This window comes from Mirounga angustirostris, unplaced genomic scaffold, assembly GCF_029215605.1.
Source record: "Mirounga angustirostris isolate CCGP_5_RB_7025 unplaced genomic scaffold, mMirAng1.0.hap1 SCAF_16, whole genome shotgun sequence".
Taxonomy (NCBI): Eukaryota; Metazoa; Chordata; class Mammalia; order Carnivora; family Phocidae; genus Mirounga; species Mirounga angustirostris.
In genome coordinates this window covers 53547648-53562898 of record NW_026991724.1, presented here as the reverse complement: position 1 = coordinate 53562898, position 15251 = coordinate 53547648, and the positions used below count along the sequence as shown (strand labels likewise).

Sequence of the window (15251 nt, the reverse complement as noted above, 5' to 3'; positions counted from 1 at the left end):
GAGAGTTTATAGAACAAGTAGAACCTAGTGGATAGGTAAGCCTTGGGGTCAAGGTGGGCCTGGGGATATATTCAGGATATAACTAAACCCAGGCAGTTCAGTGTATGAGTCTGGAGCTCAGTGGAGAAGTCAGAGCTAGGGCTAAGAAATACAAATTGCTTAACTAAACATTATTTCTGCTCTTTGGGAGAAATGAGGTCTTTAGTATATGTGGGTGTTGGGTTTTGCTTTTTGGGTTTGGGGGGTACAGTGTGGCAATAAGTAACCGACATCTTCCCCTCCTGAGTTTGCAGTCAAGTGAGAAATAGGTAAAAGAGATAGATGGAAAACCAGTATTACCTTTAATGCTGATTTTTCAGAAGTCTAATTAGAAGACATGCTTAGCTATGTCATCAAGAGTGGACTTCCTAATGCTTCACTCAGAATTAGTAAGGTTTAAACACCCTTCTCCCCTCCAATCACAAGTAGTACCTCCTGACCCCAGGCCTAACTTGGAGGTTCCTTCACTGGGCTTTGCCTCAGAGCCTCTTTCTGTTTGTCATCATGGAAATGCTTGCTTTCTTCCCCCAGCTGGATGCCCTGGAGTTCCTCCATGAGAATGAGTACGTCCATGGAAATGTGACAGCTGAGAACATCTTTGTGAATCCAAAGGACCTGAGCCAGGTAATAGCCAAGTCCCCTCCACCCTAGGGACTCTCTGGGCCCAGGATCTCATCTGCCTCAAAACATCCATGTATCTCACAATGCTTACCGCAGACAAAGGATTGCTATCCATCATATGTAAAAGGCTCCTTGGAATAAATAAGAAGAGATAAACAACTTAGTAGAAAAATGGACAAAGGTTAGGAAAAGCAGTTCATAGAAAAAGAAATCCACAGGTTAAATATGTGAAAAGATGCTCAGCCTCCCTGAATAATGTCGGTAATCATAGAAACGAAAAATTAAAACTTCCTATTTTAGGGGTGGACAAAAAAGAATGGTATCTATTGCTGATAAGGATGTAAGGAAACAAATTTTTTATATGCTGTTGGAAGTGTGAACTGGCCAACCTTTCTGGAAGGTCATTTGGATATAGCAGTCAAAATTTTAAGTGCATATTTTTTTTCATCTACCAGTTCCTCTTTTAGGAATGTGTCCTATCCATATATTCACAGGACTGTGTAAAGATACATGTACAAAATGTTTCTGACAGCATTGATTATAATAGTCAAGTGGGAAAACCTTAAGTATACACACTCCTGGTAGAGTACTGATTAAATAACTTTTTTTTTTTAAAGATTTTATTTATTTGAGGGCGCCTGGGTGGCTCAGATGGTTAAGCGTCAGCCTTCGGCTCAGGTCATGGTCCCAGGGTCCTGGGATCAAGCCCCACATTGGGCTCCTGGCTCAGTGGAGAGCCTGCTTCTCCCTCTCCCCCTGCCTCTCCTCCTGCTCATGCTCTCTCTCTCTGTCTGTATCTCTGTGTCTCAAATGAATAAATAAAATCTTTTAAAATAAATAAATAAAATGGGCGCCTGGGTGGCTCAGTTGGTTAAGCAACTGCCTTCGGCTCAGGTCATGATCCTGGAGTCTCGGGATCTAGTCCCACATCGGGCTCCCTGCTCGGCAGGGAGCCTGCTTCTCCCTCTGACCCTCCCCCCTCTCATGTGCTCTCTGTCTCTCTCATTCTCTCTGTCTCAAATAAATAAATAAAATCTTTAAATAAATAAATAAATAATAAAATAAATAAATAAATACATACATACATACATAAAGATTTTATTTGAGAGAGAGAGCACGAGCCAGGTGAGGGGCAGAGGGAGTAGGAGAAGCAGACTCTCCACTGAGCAGGGAGCCTGATGTGGGGCTCGATCCCAGGACCCTGGGATCATGACCTGAGCCGAAGGCAGACGCTTAACTGACTGAGCCACCCAGGTGCCCCTTAAATAATGTTTTAAAGTAAATTCTAATTACTTTATTAGTTGCAAATGATAGAAGCCCAATTTAACATGGCTTTAAAAAAAATGTTTAAGGGGGTATTGCAAATTATTGGCCCATTGAGTGGGAAAATGCAGAACCTCATTGGCTTCAGACATGGCTGAACCAGATCTGTCTGGCTCCAAATGTTAATGCCTGGAACTACTATTAAAGTTCAGGGGTTGGGGCGCCTGCGTGGCTCAGTCGTTAAGCGTCTGCCTTCAGCTCAGGTCATGATCCCAGGGTCCTGGGATCGAGCCCCACATCGGGCTCCCTGCACCATGGGGAAGCCTGCTTCTCCCTCTCCCACTCCCCCTGCTTGTGTTCCCTCTCTTGCTGTGTCTCTCTCTGTCAAAATAAATAAAATCTTTAAAAAAAAAAAAAGTTCAGGGGCCCCTGGCTGGCTCAGTCAAAAGAGTGTGCAACTCTTGATCTTGGGGTTTTGAGTTTGAGCCTCACGTCCCTTTGTGGAAAACTAGAGGGGCGCCTGGGTGGCTCAGTCGTTAAGCGTCTGCCTTCGGCTCAGGTCATGGTCCCAGGGTCCTGGGATCGAGCCCCACATCGGGCTCCCTGCTCCACGGGAAGCCTGCTTCTCCCTCTCCCACTCCCCCTGCTTGTGTTCCCTCTCTTGCTGTGTCTCTCTCTGTCAAAATAAATAAAATCTTTAAAAAAAAAAAAAAAAGTTCAGGGGCCCCTGGCTGGCTCAGTCAAAAGAGTGTGCAACTCTTGATCTTGGGGTTTTGAGTTTGAGCCTCACATCCCTTTGTGGAAAACTAGAGGGGCGCCTGGGTGGCTCAGTCGTTAAGCGTCTGCCTTCAGCTCAGGCCATGGTCCCAGGGTCCTGGGATCGAGCCCCACATCGGGCTCCCTGCTCCGCGGGAAGCCTGCTTCTCCCTCTCCCACTCCCCCTGCTTGTGTTCCCTCTCTTGCTGTGTCTCTCTCTGTCAAAATAAATAAAATCTTTAAAAAAAAAAAAAAAAGTTCAGGGGCCCCTGGCTGGCTCAGTCAAAAGAGTGTGCAACTCTTGATCTTGGGGTTTTGAGTTTGAGCCTCACATCCCTTTGTGGAAAACTAGAGGGGCGCCTGGGTGGCTCAGTCATTAAGCGTCTGCCTTTGGCTCAGGTCATGATCCCAGGGTCCTGGGATTGAGCCCCACATCCGCGGGAGACCTGCTTCTCTCTCTCTCACTCCCCCTGCTTGTGTTCCCTCTCTCGCTGTGTCTCTGTCTGTCAAATAAATAAATAAAAATCTTTAATGAAGAAAACTAGAGCCCACTCTACATCCATGTGTGTTTACCAGTTATTCAAAGAAAGTTAATTGAAACACGGCATAAGAAATGATTATTAGTGGTTACTTCTGAGTGGTGGGTTGGGGGCTGGAGGTGGTTGGTTTGGTTCTTTTCACTTCACACCCTTTTGTACTGTTTGGCGTTCAGTTGTTTCAGATAGCACCCATGATTGAACTCTCTGACTCTGGAGTCCAAGCTCCTAACCTCCAAACTATATGGCTTCTCCCCATGTCCACACAGGTGACGCTGGCAGGCTACAGCTTCGCCTTCCGCTATGCCCCTGGCGGCAAACACGTGGCCTATGTGGAAGGCAGCAGGAGCCCACATGAGGGGGATCTTGAGTTCATTAGCCTTGACCTGCACAAGGGATGTGGTAAGAGTCCAGAGAAGGGATTCAGGACCATGGAGACATGCTTCTCATACAAGGGCAGCTCTAGGTTTTCATAACCACAGACAGCAGGTAGCCAGACACAGGAATCAGGCTAAGCGAGGTAGAATAGGGATTCAGAACCATGGACAGCCTGCATTAGGGAGTTGTAGGGCAGCCATTCAGCACCAAGGACAGCAAGCAGCTGGACACAAGGAGGTTCCACAGGTCCCGGGGTCAGATTCAAGATCTGGTTTAGACTTGGAACCCATGAGAGTTGCCCAAGAGTCATTCAGGAGAGGCTGTCAAGGAGGCATCTAGCTGTCCATGCCTGGAGCACAGGAGAAGGCCTGGATGGAGACCCACATATCAGCAGTGTCTCAGTTGTTGTCAGCTGAAGCCCTGGGAGAGGAATGAGATTATCCAAGGAAAGTGTACAGAGTAGGTATGAAGAGAGTACTTAAGGAGAAGATTCCTTGAGGCTGCGCCTCTTTCCCAAATCCCTTGATGTCATGGCCATCCACGTGTCTACCCGTGTCCTCCCACCAGACTGAGCTCCCCCAGGAAAGGGGTGGTGCCTGTCCCTCCAGCATCGAGGAGCAGAAGGTCTGGCACAGTCAACTCTTGGTGCTTGTTATATGCTTACACAAATGGTTGTCTAAATCATGCCGTTTAGGAAGCATAAAAAAAATCCTACAGTCTCCGTTATCCTCCTCTCTTGAGGCTGCGTTCAGTGTCCATCCTTCTGGGCTCCCTCATGCCTCTTCTGTAGCTCAGGTAATCCCACACCATACTTTGTCTCCATTAGACTGTCAAGGGTTAGGAGCCAACCAAACTCTTGCCTGGGATTTAAGAATGTGGAATGGGGCATGGTGCACAGAGCTCTGAGGACCCACTGAATGAATGAGTGCATGAAAGACAAGTAGACAAGGGAGTAAGCTAGTGAAAGCAGTGATGTAGGGACAGCTGAGAGAGTGAACGAGAGTAATTGATAGACTCATGAGAGCACAAGAGCAGGTGAATAAAAAGTGAATGAACAGACAAGAGCCTGTGTGCGTGGATGGTTGAGTGCATTGAGTCAGAAAAGGAGCAGAGGTGTCAGTGCATGGAGCATTCAGACTGAGCTGCCACCTCTTGCCCTCCCTCCCCAGGGCCTTCCCGCCGCAGTGACCTCCAGACCCTGGGCTACTGTTTGCTGAAGTGGCTCTACGGGATCCTGCCGTGGACAAACTGCCTTCCCAACATCGAGGGTATCATGAAGCTGAAACAGAAGTGAGTCCGGGGGTCAGCAGAACCCAGCACTGGCCCAGCATCCCCGAAGGTGGGGCAGAAGCTCAGAACCCAGCAGGGAACAAAAAGGAGGGGGAGGCGGCGTCCAGCAGAGCCAAGGCCTCTGCAGTACTTGGGTGTGTCCTGTAGCATCCATTCCAGCAGACAAGTGTGGGCTCTGGAGTCACGCTCCTGGGGTCAGACTCTGACCCCACCACTGCAGTGTGTTGGGTGGGCAGCCTAATAACCTCCACAAGCCTCGGTGTTCTCTCTGGGATGAGATCTTATTAGCACCTACCTCAGGGCCTGTGGAAGGATTCAGGGGAGTCAGGTACATAGCACTCAGCACAGAGCCTGACCTGTAGAAAATACTCATGGTGCAGAGGACACCATGACTCATTCACTCCTTCACAGACAAGTGGGCAACCTGAGCAGTGAAGCCTGGGCCCTGCTTCAGCATGTGGCAACACTGACCACCCAAGTCCACACTTCCTGTCCCTGCCCTCTGCTTGTAAAACCACCGGATCCTGCTAGCTCTGGTTTAGACATTCAGTACCACGGACAGCGCGACAGTAGCTGGTCCCCGAGAGACATTCAGCACCACGGACAGCAAGCAGCAGGGCTGGGAGGGAAGTGCACACGGCCACTTTGGTCTTCAGCACCAACGACCGTGGACAGCTGGGACGAGGGAAGCCCTGCGGGAGGTTGGGACTCAAGATCTGGTACAGCTGCGGGGGCGGGGGTGAGAGTTGCCCAGGAGTCATCCAGAGGGCCCATCTAGGAGATGGTTGGCCATCCATGTGTGAAGTGCAGGAATGAAGTCTAAACAGAGACTCAGACCTCATTGCTATCTCAGGAGTTGTCAGCAGAAGCCCTGGGAGAGAATGGGATTATCCAGGGAAAGTGTGCCTGGTGGGAAGAGGGAAAACTCCAGGGAATGGCATCGAGTCCCTCATGCCTCGTGCTTCTCAGTTCTCTGTGTGCCGTGCCGCTGGTTCATGCTGAGCCTCTCTCTCGTTCTATTTTTCCCTTTTATAACCCCCCACCATCTTCTCTCAACCATGGACACCCACTCAAACATACTTAACATATGTTCTACTAATACATTTGCTTAAGTGTATCTGTATCCTTAACTCGCGTGGTGGTGGTGGCACTATGTGTGTTTGACCTGCATAAATACTATTCTGCTCTAAATGTCATTTGTTTCTGGCATTTTTCACTCAGCACCGTGTTCTTCAACTTTAGCCACATCATTACACGTGCATTGAGTTTACTGCTTCTGATTCCTGCTTTTCAATGAGTTGTATAGACGTGTCTGTGACCTTCAACAATCTATGATGAGTGTATTTAATTTGCATAAATAGTACTGAGTTCTAAATTTCATTCTGTTTCTCGCTTTCTTTCACTTAGTGCTGTATTTTCTAATTTTAGCTAAGTTGCTAGTTCACTGCCTCCAAATACTGCTCCTGGATTTGTTTGTTTGGATGTATCTGGATCTTGAAAAATCCGTGATGTTGCTGTTGGGTGTGTATTTGGTTGGCACAAATGGTACCATGCCCTGAATCTCCTCCTCCTTCAGATTTCTGCTCAATCACTCCCCAAGGGAGGGCGTCAGGTTTCCTGCCTGTGGTGCTCAGAAGAAGGGATCTGCCCCCATCACACTGGCCTGCTCGTAATGACCTATTCGAGGCCAGCGTTTATCATACACTTGTCTGTGCCAGGCACTGTGCCCAGTGCTTCCTGTGTCATCCTCAGAACAATTCTGAGGTAAATGCTCTTATGACTGAGGCACAGAGAGCTCAGGGAATCAGCCCAGGTCACACAACCACTAAGGAGAGGTGCTTAGACTCACAGCCAGGCCATTCGACTCCAGAGAAGCCTCTTTCACCTCGTAGCCGTGTGGGAGGCTTATCACAGATGGATTGATGGCGCTCAGATGCAGCCTTCCTTCACTCATCAGATACTTATTGAGCACTTATTATGCACCACACCATGGTCTAGTCCCTGTGGTCACGGGAATAACTGAGACAAATACCCTCTGGGAACTCCTATCCTAGTGGAGGTGACAGACAGTAAAGAGACAACGAGTGAAACACAGAGCATGTCACAGGCCAGACTGGTTGGGACCGTCGGGCCAGAGCCCTGGGTACCCACCAGGGGGACTGTCAGGGTGTGGGCACGCACCACTCCTTTAGATTTAATGGCCGGGGCACGTCTCACGGCAATGGTGACAGGTGAGTCGCCTCCAGAAGGGCAGTGAGGCAAGGAGGATGTCTCACTTTGGCGCTGATATGCCCTTGACCTGCAGAAGGAGGAAGAGACACACAGAGAGAGGCCCTGGGCTCCCAGGCTTCCACAAGCAACCTCTGCCTCAGAAGCCAGCCTCAGAACCCACCACAACATGAGCCCATTGCCCTATTTTCTCAGAATTTATTTTTGCACTTCCTTTCTAGTTTTCCAGTAGCTCTCCATTTTTGAAACGAGGCCAGGTGAGAAGGAGTCAGAGAATTGGTAACTGTGGCAGTAGGAGCGTATGGCCCAACTGCTAAAGCATTAAATGTGCCGGAAGCCTGTGAACAGCTCCTTCCCGCACTTCTGTTGTGTTAAGGACAAAGCTGAACTGCTCTTACAAGGAGATCCTAAACCACGGTGGCTCAGACGAGGTAGATGTTTACTTCCCTCTCGGGAACAGAGCCTTGGCCCCTTCAACATGCGTATATCCTCCTGTGGGGCTAGCTTTGCCGCCCCCATCTCTTGTTGCTTTGGAAGGGCAGGACTGGGAATGACGTGCATCTCTTGGTCACATGGCCACCCCAAGCTGCAGTGGGAGCTAGGAAACATCTCTGGCCTGGGGCTGCTGACCCTTGGGATTGTGCCCTTAAAGGGGAGAAGTGACAGTGGACAGCAGGTAGAGACCCCTCCACAGTGCCACCTTCAGCCAAATTTCTGTGCGGGCAGGGACTGCATCAGCTCTCCCCCTCACTGTAGTGCTCACAGCACAGCACTTGGCACATGGTGGGTGCTCACGAAATAGTTGCAGAATGAATGAACAAGGAAAGCATGCGTGAGCCTTCATTCACCAGCCCAGGCTTCCATGTGGACCCACGGGTCAGGCAGACGCAGCCCCGGCCTTGGGGAGTTCCCAGGCTGGGAGGACACGCCTGGGCAGGAAGCAGGTGCTGCCTGTGAGGGTGGAGGCAGCCCCAGGAGCATCGTGGGAGCAGAGTGGAGGCAGATCACCTGGCCTCAGGCCACTGGGTGCCTTTACCCAAGAGATGCCTGACCCAGTGTGTACAGAGCAGAGGGCTTTCCCAGACAGGCAAGGGAGGCAAGATGTCTACGCAGATAGGATAGCACATACATGAACTACTCATTCATCCAGAGCCTGTTTCCCGAGGACATTTATGTGCCAGTCCTTGTGCTGGGAAATGCTGAAGACCCAGATGTGAATCAGCGGAGGGCACAACTTGTCATCGGTGAAATCACCCATCGAGGCTTCACTGGGTTGAATCCTCCATCCACTGCTTCCTCTGATTCCTAAGAACAGCCCTATCCCCCTTTTCACATCTTTGCCGCTTTCCACTTCAAGAGAGATCATCAGTGAGTGGGATGTGCTTTCCTAAGAGGCTCTGCACTCACCAAATTAGTGCAGAGTAAATAAGATAGGTCCTAGTAATAATTTTAAAATAGATGATTTAAGATAACAGTTCATTCCCTGAGCCCCAGATCCCAATCACAACCGCAGAGGGAAGGTCAGAAACATCAAGATGCTCCACAGGGGGATGGGGATGGTGGTGATGAGCTCCTTATAGACACCGCACCCAGCCTCGAGTGCACTAACACAAAAGACTAGGAGGGGGCGATGTTGCTACATGCACATTTTCTGGAACCCTAACTTGTCCTCTAGGGCTTCCTCCTGGTGTGCATGGCCTTTTTCCATTCATTCAACATTTTTTCATTTTTTGTACATTCTAGTTTGCAATGGAATGAATGAATAAAAGAAACAGGAGAGACATTTTGGTTCTCTGAGGCTTTCTGGTGTGCAAATCCCCTCTGCGAAAGCCCAGGTGCTGGTGGGATTTGGTCCCCGCTCTTAAGGCTGCAGGTTTGGCAGGGAGGTTCCACAGACACCAACAGCCAGTGGTAGAGTTACTCGTGCAATTTAAAGCATTCGAGAGGCACAGCTCTTTGGTGCCATCACTCAGCCATTTGCCACACATATCCTGAGGCTGCCGGGAGAGATGAGGGTCAGACCTGCATGGCCCTTCCTGTGTCTTTGACAATTGCCTTAGGGCATCCGGGGACTATGCACACAGTGCCCAGGCACCCGGGAAGGATCTCTTTCTCTGTCTGGAGGGGTTATGGGGAGGCTTCTAGGTGACCAGCCCTTGAGCAGTGTCCAGAAGAGAGAGGAGCCACCTGCTGGGGGCCAAGATGGGGGAAGACTGTCCAGGGCAGAGGGAACAGTATGTGATGTGCCAAGGCCAAGAGACGTGGGTGGATGCTGGACCTAGTTAGGGGACCTGAGAGGGTTTGGTGTGACCGGAGCATGAGATGAAAGGAGGATATCAGAGAGACAAGGCCAGAGGAACTGGCAGCACTGCATGCTAGGGGTTTTCCCCCAGGGCACTGGGGAGTCCCCTGAGGGCTGTGAGCAGGAAGGGGCAGAGTCAGTTCTCGGCATAGAAACTCTAGCGCCATGTGGGGGATGCACGGGAAGCTGGGGAGGAGGCTGAGGTCTAGGGAGAGAGGATGAGGACTGAAGTGGACAGAGAGGGGATGGGACAGAGAGGATCAGGGAGCAGGAGGGTGGAGCTTAGGGACTTCTGGGCTGTGGCTGGGGGAGACACGGACAGCACCCAAGCACTGTGTGGATAGTGGGGAGCCAAGCTGGTGGTCCAGGCCAGAGAAGACACAGTGGGCTGGGACTGTGAGGACGGAACGAAGGAAGTAGATGAATTTCTGTTTTTTCTTGAGTGGTCCAAGAGGTTTTGCGCACGCGTGTGTGTGTGTGTACAAATACATGTGTGCGTTTATAAAGAGGAAGATAGTCAATCCTCATGATTCACAAGTTCCGTATTTGTGAATTTGCCTGTTCACCGAAAGGTATTTGTAACTGCAGATTCGGTACTCACAGTGCTTTCCAGATCATTCTCAGACACACGCAGAGTAGAGAAAATTTTGAGTTCTCTGATGCACGCAATCCCAGCCGAGGTCAAAAAAGGTGATGCTCTGCCTTCTCATTTTGAATCTCACCCTATAAATAAGGGTCCTTTATGTGGTCCGTTTAATGCCAGATTTCTGTGCTTTTCATTAGCGGTTGGCGATTTCGCTGTTTAAAATGGTCCCACAGGGCGCCTGAGTGGGTCAGTCGGTTAAGCGTCTGCCTTAGGCTCAGGTGATGATCCCAGGGTCCTGGGATCGAGCCCTACATCGGGCTCCCTGCTCGGCGGAGAGCCTGCTTCTCCCTCTCCCTCTGTCTGCCGCTCTGCCTACTTGTGCTCTCTCTCTATCTCTGTTAAATAAATAAATAAAAATCTTTTAAAAAATAATTAAAAAAAAATAAAATGGTCCCACACATGGTGCTGAAGAGCTGTCTAGTGTTCCTAAAGTGTAAGCAGGCTGGGATGTGCCTTACAGAGAAAATGGGTGTGTTAGGTGGGCATCCTTTAGGCACGAGATATAGTGCTGCTGGCTATGAGTTCAATGTGAATAAATCAACAATATATTAAGCAAGGTATCTTTATTTTTTTTTAAAGATTTTATTTATTTATTTGAGAGAGAGAGAATGAGAGAGAGAGCGTGCACATGAGAGGGGGGAGGGTCAGAGGGAGAAGCAGACTCCCCGCCTAGCAGGGAGCCCGATGCGGGACTCGATCCCGGGACTCCAGGATCATGACCTGAGCCGAAGGCAGTCGCCCAACCAACTGAGCCACCCAGGCGTCCCAAGCAAGGTATCTTTAAACACAAACACACATAAGACAAAGTTAAGTCGGGATCAGTTGAAGTCACAAGGAAAACATTGTAACCATAACCCCGCAGGAACCTGATGCTATGTTTCCCCTAAAAGCATTCACTGACTGGGTGTTGGCAGCCCCACTACAGGGCATAACTACCACAAGTAACAGGAGTCTCTGGTACATCTGCTAGACATTCTGCTTTAAAAGTTTTCTCTCCCTTCCCTAAAAGACCTCTTGCATGCACCTCTGTCCTGTCAGGTTTCTTGACAACCCGGAGACCCTCGTGGGACGGTGCAGTCGTTGGACCTGTCCCTCAGGTATGTCCTGCAGGGGGACAGAACAGTTGGGGGCTGTGGTGGGGACGGGTGGCTTGGGTCCATCCTGGCGTTGCCTCTCCAAATTGCATGTGCATCTGTGCCCCTTCTAGAAAAACCAAAATCTTCCCCCCAAAATCCAGAAGTGTCTCTGAAGAACAACACACACACACACACAGCCACACACAATATTGTATTTCTCTACGAAAATTTCTTTGGGATGGCAATACGGGCCAGGTTCTGCCAGGTGATTCTTCTCCTGGTGCCACAAGGCAGGGGAATGCACACTGATGCCACCATTCGGCGGCTGGACCAGGGCGGGCTTGTTCAGTGCTCCTCTCTCCTGTCTGGCCATTGAAGCTAGCTTGTCACTGGCAGGTCTGGGAGGCCTCAGCTCCGGGCTTCTCCTCAAAGCTCTGTCAGGGCAGCTGTCCAAGAGGACGTGAGGGGACGCTGCAGAGCAGAAGAGGCCCAGAGCATCACTCTGCCACGTTCAAACAAGTCACAAGGCCGTCCCAGACTCCAGAGGTGGCCAAGTAGCTCCACCCCGTGATGGGAGAAGCAGCAGACATTGCAAAGGGACACAGGGCAGAGATGGGAGGGGCTGCACCTCTGCAAGCTCCTGCCGGGGCTTCCTTAATGTATGAAGCAAACACAGATAAATACGCGCACACCTGGCTTTGTCTTACAGAACCGTTGTTTTTACAAAACTTTTTTTTTTAAGATTTTATTTATTTATTTGAGAGAAGGTGGGGGGCACGAGCAGGAGGGAGCAGCAGAGGGAGAGGGAGAAGCAGACTCCCTGCCAAGCAGGGAGCCCGATGCGGGACTCCATCCCAGGATCCCAGGATCATGACCTGAGCCGAAGGCAGACGCTTAACCAACGGAGCGCCCCGCAAAACTACTATTTTTAAAAATGAAAATAGGCTCGCCTTACATACATTTTGGTCAACATCTTGTTTTCATTAATCGACACTGGCTTTTCTGCGTTCTTACTCCTAGATCCACTGCAACCTTTTTTTTTTTTTTAATAGCCACACAATATCCATGATTTGGCTAAACCATCATTTTTTTTAAAGATTTTATTTATTTATTGGACACAGAGAGAGAGAGAGCATAGGCAGGGGGAGCGGCAGACAGAGGGAGAAGGACAAGCAGACTCCCCGCCGAGCAGGGAGCCCCATGCGGGACTCGATCCCAGGACCCCGGGATCATGCCCTGAGCTGAAGGCAGACACCTAACCAACTGAGCCACCCAGGCGCCCCAAAACCATCATTCTTAAAGCCAATCCCCATGACTGGAGATTTAGACTGTTTTTTTTTTTTTTTCCCTAGTGTCCCTTCTGTAGAACTTCCACATTGCTCTCTAAACACGAGGCGGAAAGACAGAAATGGGTAGTTTGTCCCTTCTAGCTCAGTAAGGGCTCATTAGTTACCTGAAATCCTGGGTTCAGATCATGACTCTGCTCAAGTCACTTTCCCCTCCAGCCCTGGGTTCTTGGGCCATGAGGAATGAGCCCCTGGGTTAGTTCCCTGAGGCTCAGCCATTCTAAGCCAAGCTGGTCATTGGGTGTGCGGGGAGGAGAACATTCTGCACCCCACCACCACCCCGCTCTGCGCTACCGGCCAGGGGACTTTCATTGGGTAAATGCCCCTCTGAGCCTCAGCCTCCCCACTGAGTAAAATGGGGCCCATAATGGCCCCTACCTCCCAAGTTGCCCTGAGCACTCGGGCGCTGCCTTGGCTTCTGCTGCAACCCTAATGAAATGTACTTTCTAGCTGAGAGCCCAGCCTGCGATAGGCAGTCCCCAAGTGCAAGCTATTATTGACTATTGTTATTAGTATCATAATTGGCACTTTTTAAACTGTGATGATGGTATTGTATTTATTTAGGGGAAAAAAACCCAAAAGGACCTTTATTTCTCTCTTTTAAAGTAGCCCTTTTAAACTGTATCTCTGGGGCCACCGCCTGTTTTGTAGTGGGGGGAGGGTTGTTTGGTTAGTTTGCTTTACGTTTTGAAATAGCTGAGGTTAAGCATCTGACTTCGGCTCAGGTCATGATCCCGGGGTCCTGGGATCCAGCCCTGGGGGGGACTCCACACTCAGCAGGGAGTCTGCTTCTCCCTCTCCATCGGCCCCTCCTCCCACTCGCGCCAGCACCCCTCCTTCTGCTTGTGTGTACTCTCGCTCTCTCAAATAAATAAATAAAATCTTAAAAAAAAAATAAGTAGCCGAGGGAAAAAATCGAAAGAACATTTCATGGTACGTGAAACTTGTCTAAAATCAGCCTGCAGCGTCCATAAACAGACCTGTCTTGCCTCACTCACAGCCGTGCCCACCGGCTTACGTTCATCTGTGGCTACTTCTAGCCACACAGACCCCGCCCCCCCCCCCCACACACACAAAGCCCAAACTGTCACCCTCTGGCACTTTACAGTGAAAGCTTGCTGACCCCTGTTTCAGGAATACACACTAACTGTTTATAGGGAAACTGATATCATTAGCTGGGATTTGCTTGACCCCAATGCCAGAGGGGGAAGTGACAGGGGTATTGATGAACGAGATTGGCTGTGAGATGGTAGTTGTTGAAACTGGGTAATGGGTATACTGGTGCTGGTGATGCCACTCTATTGTTACATATGTTTGATGTTTTAAAAAAAAAATTGGGGGCGCCTGGGTGGCTCAGTCGTTAAGCGTCTGCCTTCGGCTCAGGTCATGATCCTGGAGTCCCGGGATCGAGTCCCACATCGGGCTCCCTGTTCGACGAGAAGCCTGCTTCTCCCTCTCCCACTCCCCCTGCTTGTGTTCCCTCTCTCGCTATGTCTCTCTCTGTCAAATAAATAAATAAAATCTTAAAAAATAATAATAATAAAAATTTAAAAAAATAAAAATAAAAATTTAATCAAAGTGCCTGAGGCAGTTCCAGGCACAGAGGGAGCACTGAGCAAATGGGCACCATGGTGGAGACTGGGCACAGCCCCCCAGGCTCTGGGTTGGGGGCCCTTCTCAGGCCTCTCTCATGGTGGGGGGTGTCTTGACCACAGAGACCCTGCAGGAGTACATGAAGGTGGTGATGAGCCTCGGGTATGACGAGAAGCCGCCCTACGCCATGCTGAGGAACAATCTAGAAGCACCGCTGCGGGATCTGTGGGTGTCAGCCTACGACCCCGTGGACGTCCACATGGTTCCATAGGTGGGTTCTGATAGGAGGAGTTCGTGAGTCTGAGCCCCACCCCCCCATACCCCCACCCCTACTTCCCAGACACCATTTACTCCAGGGCCAAACTCCCAGTTAGATGCTGGACTTTTCCACAGGGTTCTTGAACCTTCCAGCCCTCGGGAATGGCAAGTAGCTCGAAGCTGACTCAAATCGGCTTTAAGGAAAAGGGGGATTGATGGGCTCTTGTAGCAAGAAACTTCCAAGGGGAAAGCTTTAGGCATGACTGGATTCGGGGCCAGGAAAACAGAATCAAGATGCGATCGCTCTCTCCATCTTTCTCTCTTTCTTCATCCCTCTGTTTCTGTATCCCTCTATCCATCCGTCCATCTGCAGCCTCTGCTTTCCTTTGGGTTGACTCCCCACCCCCTTGTCGTGCCCGGTGCCACACCCAGCTCTTCCCTGTCAGCACAGAAGGTCCACGACCTTGTTTATGGCGGCACCATATTTCCTGGTGGGTGGAAGGCTACTCTTCATAACCAGCGGCTGGGCATTTGCTTGGTTTCCCGGGTGCTTGTTCTACAAGCAACGTTGCCTTGAACACCTGTGTGCACGGGCCTCACTCGGGTGTGCGTGTGTGTCTGCAGAGGGGGTTCTTGTTTTGAAAGAGAACTGGATCCCCCTCTGTCCGAGCCGTGTACCTGTCTGCACTCCCGTTAGCCCCTGGGAGGGTGTGCAGAAATTTGGGGGAGGTCAAAACTACATAAACTAAGTTCACTCGCCAGTTAATTCCAGCAAGGCTGCGTGGACTCTGAAGCGAAGCTTCCCCGGGGCCCCCCTCTGTCCACAGAGTTGTGATTTGTGTCTTCATGGCTGGCTGGAATCAGAGCTCAGTGTTTGTCTAAGCCAGGGGTTCTCGGAGGGAGGCCATGTTGCCCCCA

At 50.2% G+C, this 15251-nt stretch overlaps 1 protein-coding gene across 6 annotated transcripts in view; it reads left to right on the top strand.

Moving 5' to 3' along the window:
• Positions 1-15251, top strand: part of VRK3 (VRK serine/threonine kinase 3) — a 39254-nt gene that overhangs the window by 18652 nt on the left and 5351 nt on the right. For all 6 annotated transcript variants that reach the window (XM_064580359.1, XM_064580361.1, XM_064580358.1 and 3 more), the window contains 5 exons: positions 571-663; positions 3485-3617; positions 4763-4883; positions 11099-11157; positions 14198-14346. In XM_064580359.1, coding sequence (XP_064436429.1) covers positions 571-663; positions 3485-3617; positions 4763-4883; positions 11099-11157; positions 14198-14346 — 555 coding nt within the window. The remainder of the gene's footprint in view (positions 1-570; positions 664-3484; positions 3618-4762; positions 4884-11098; positions 11158-14197; positions 14347-15251) is intronic.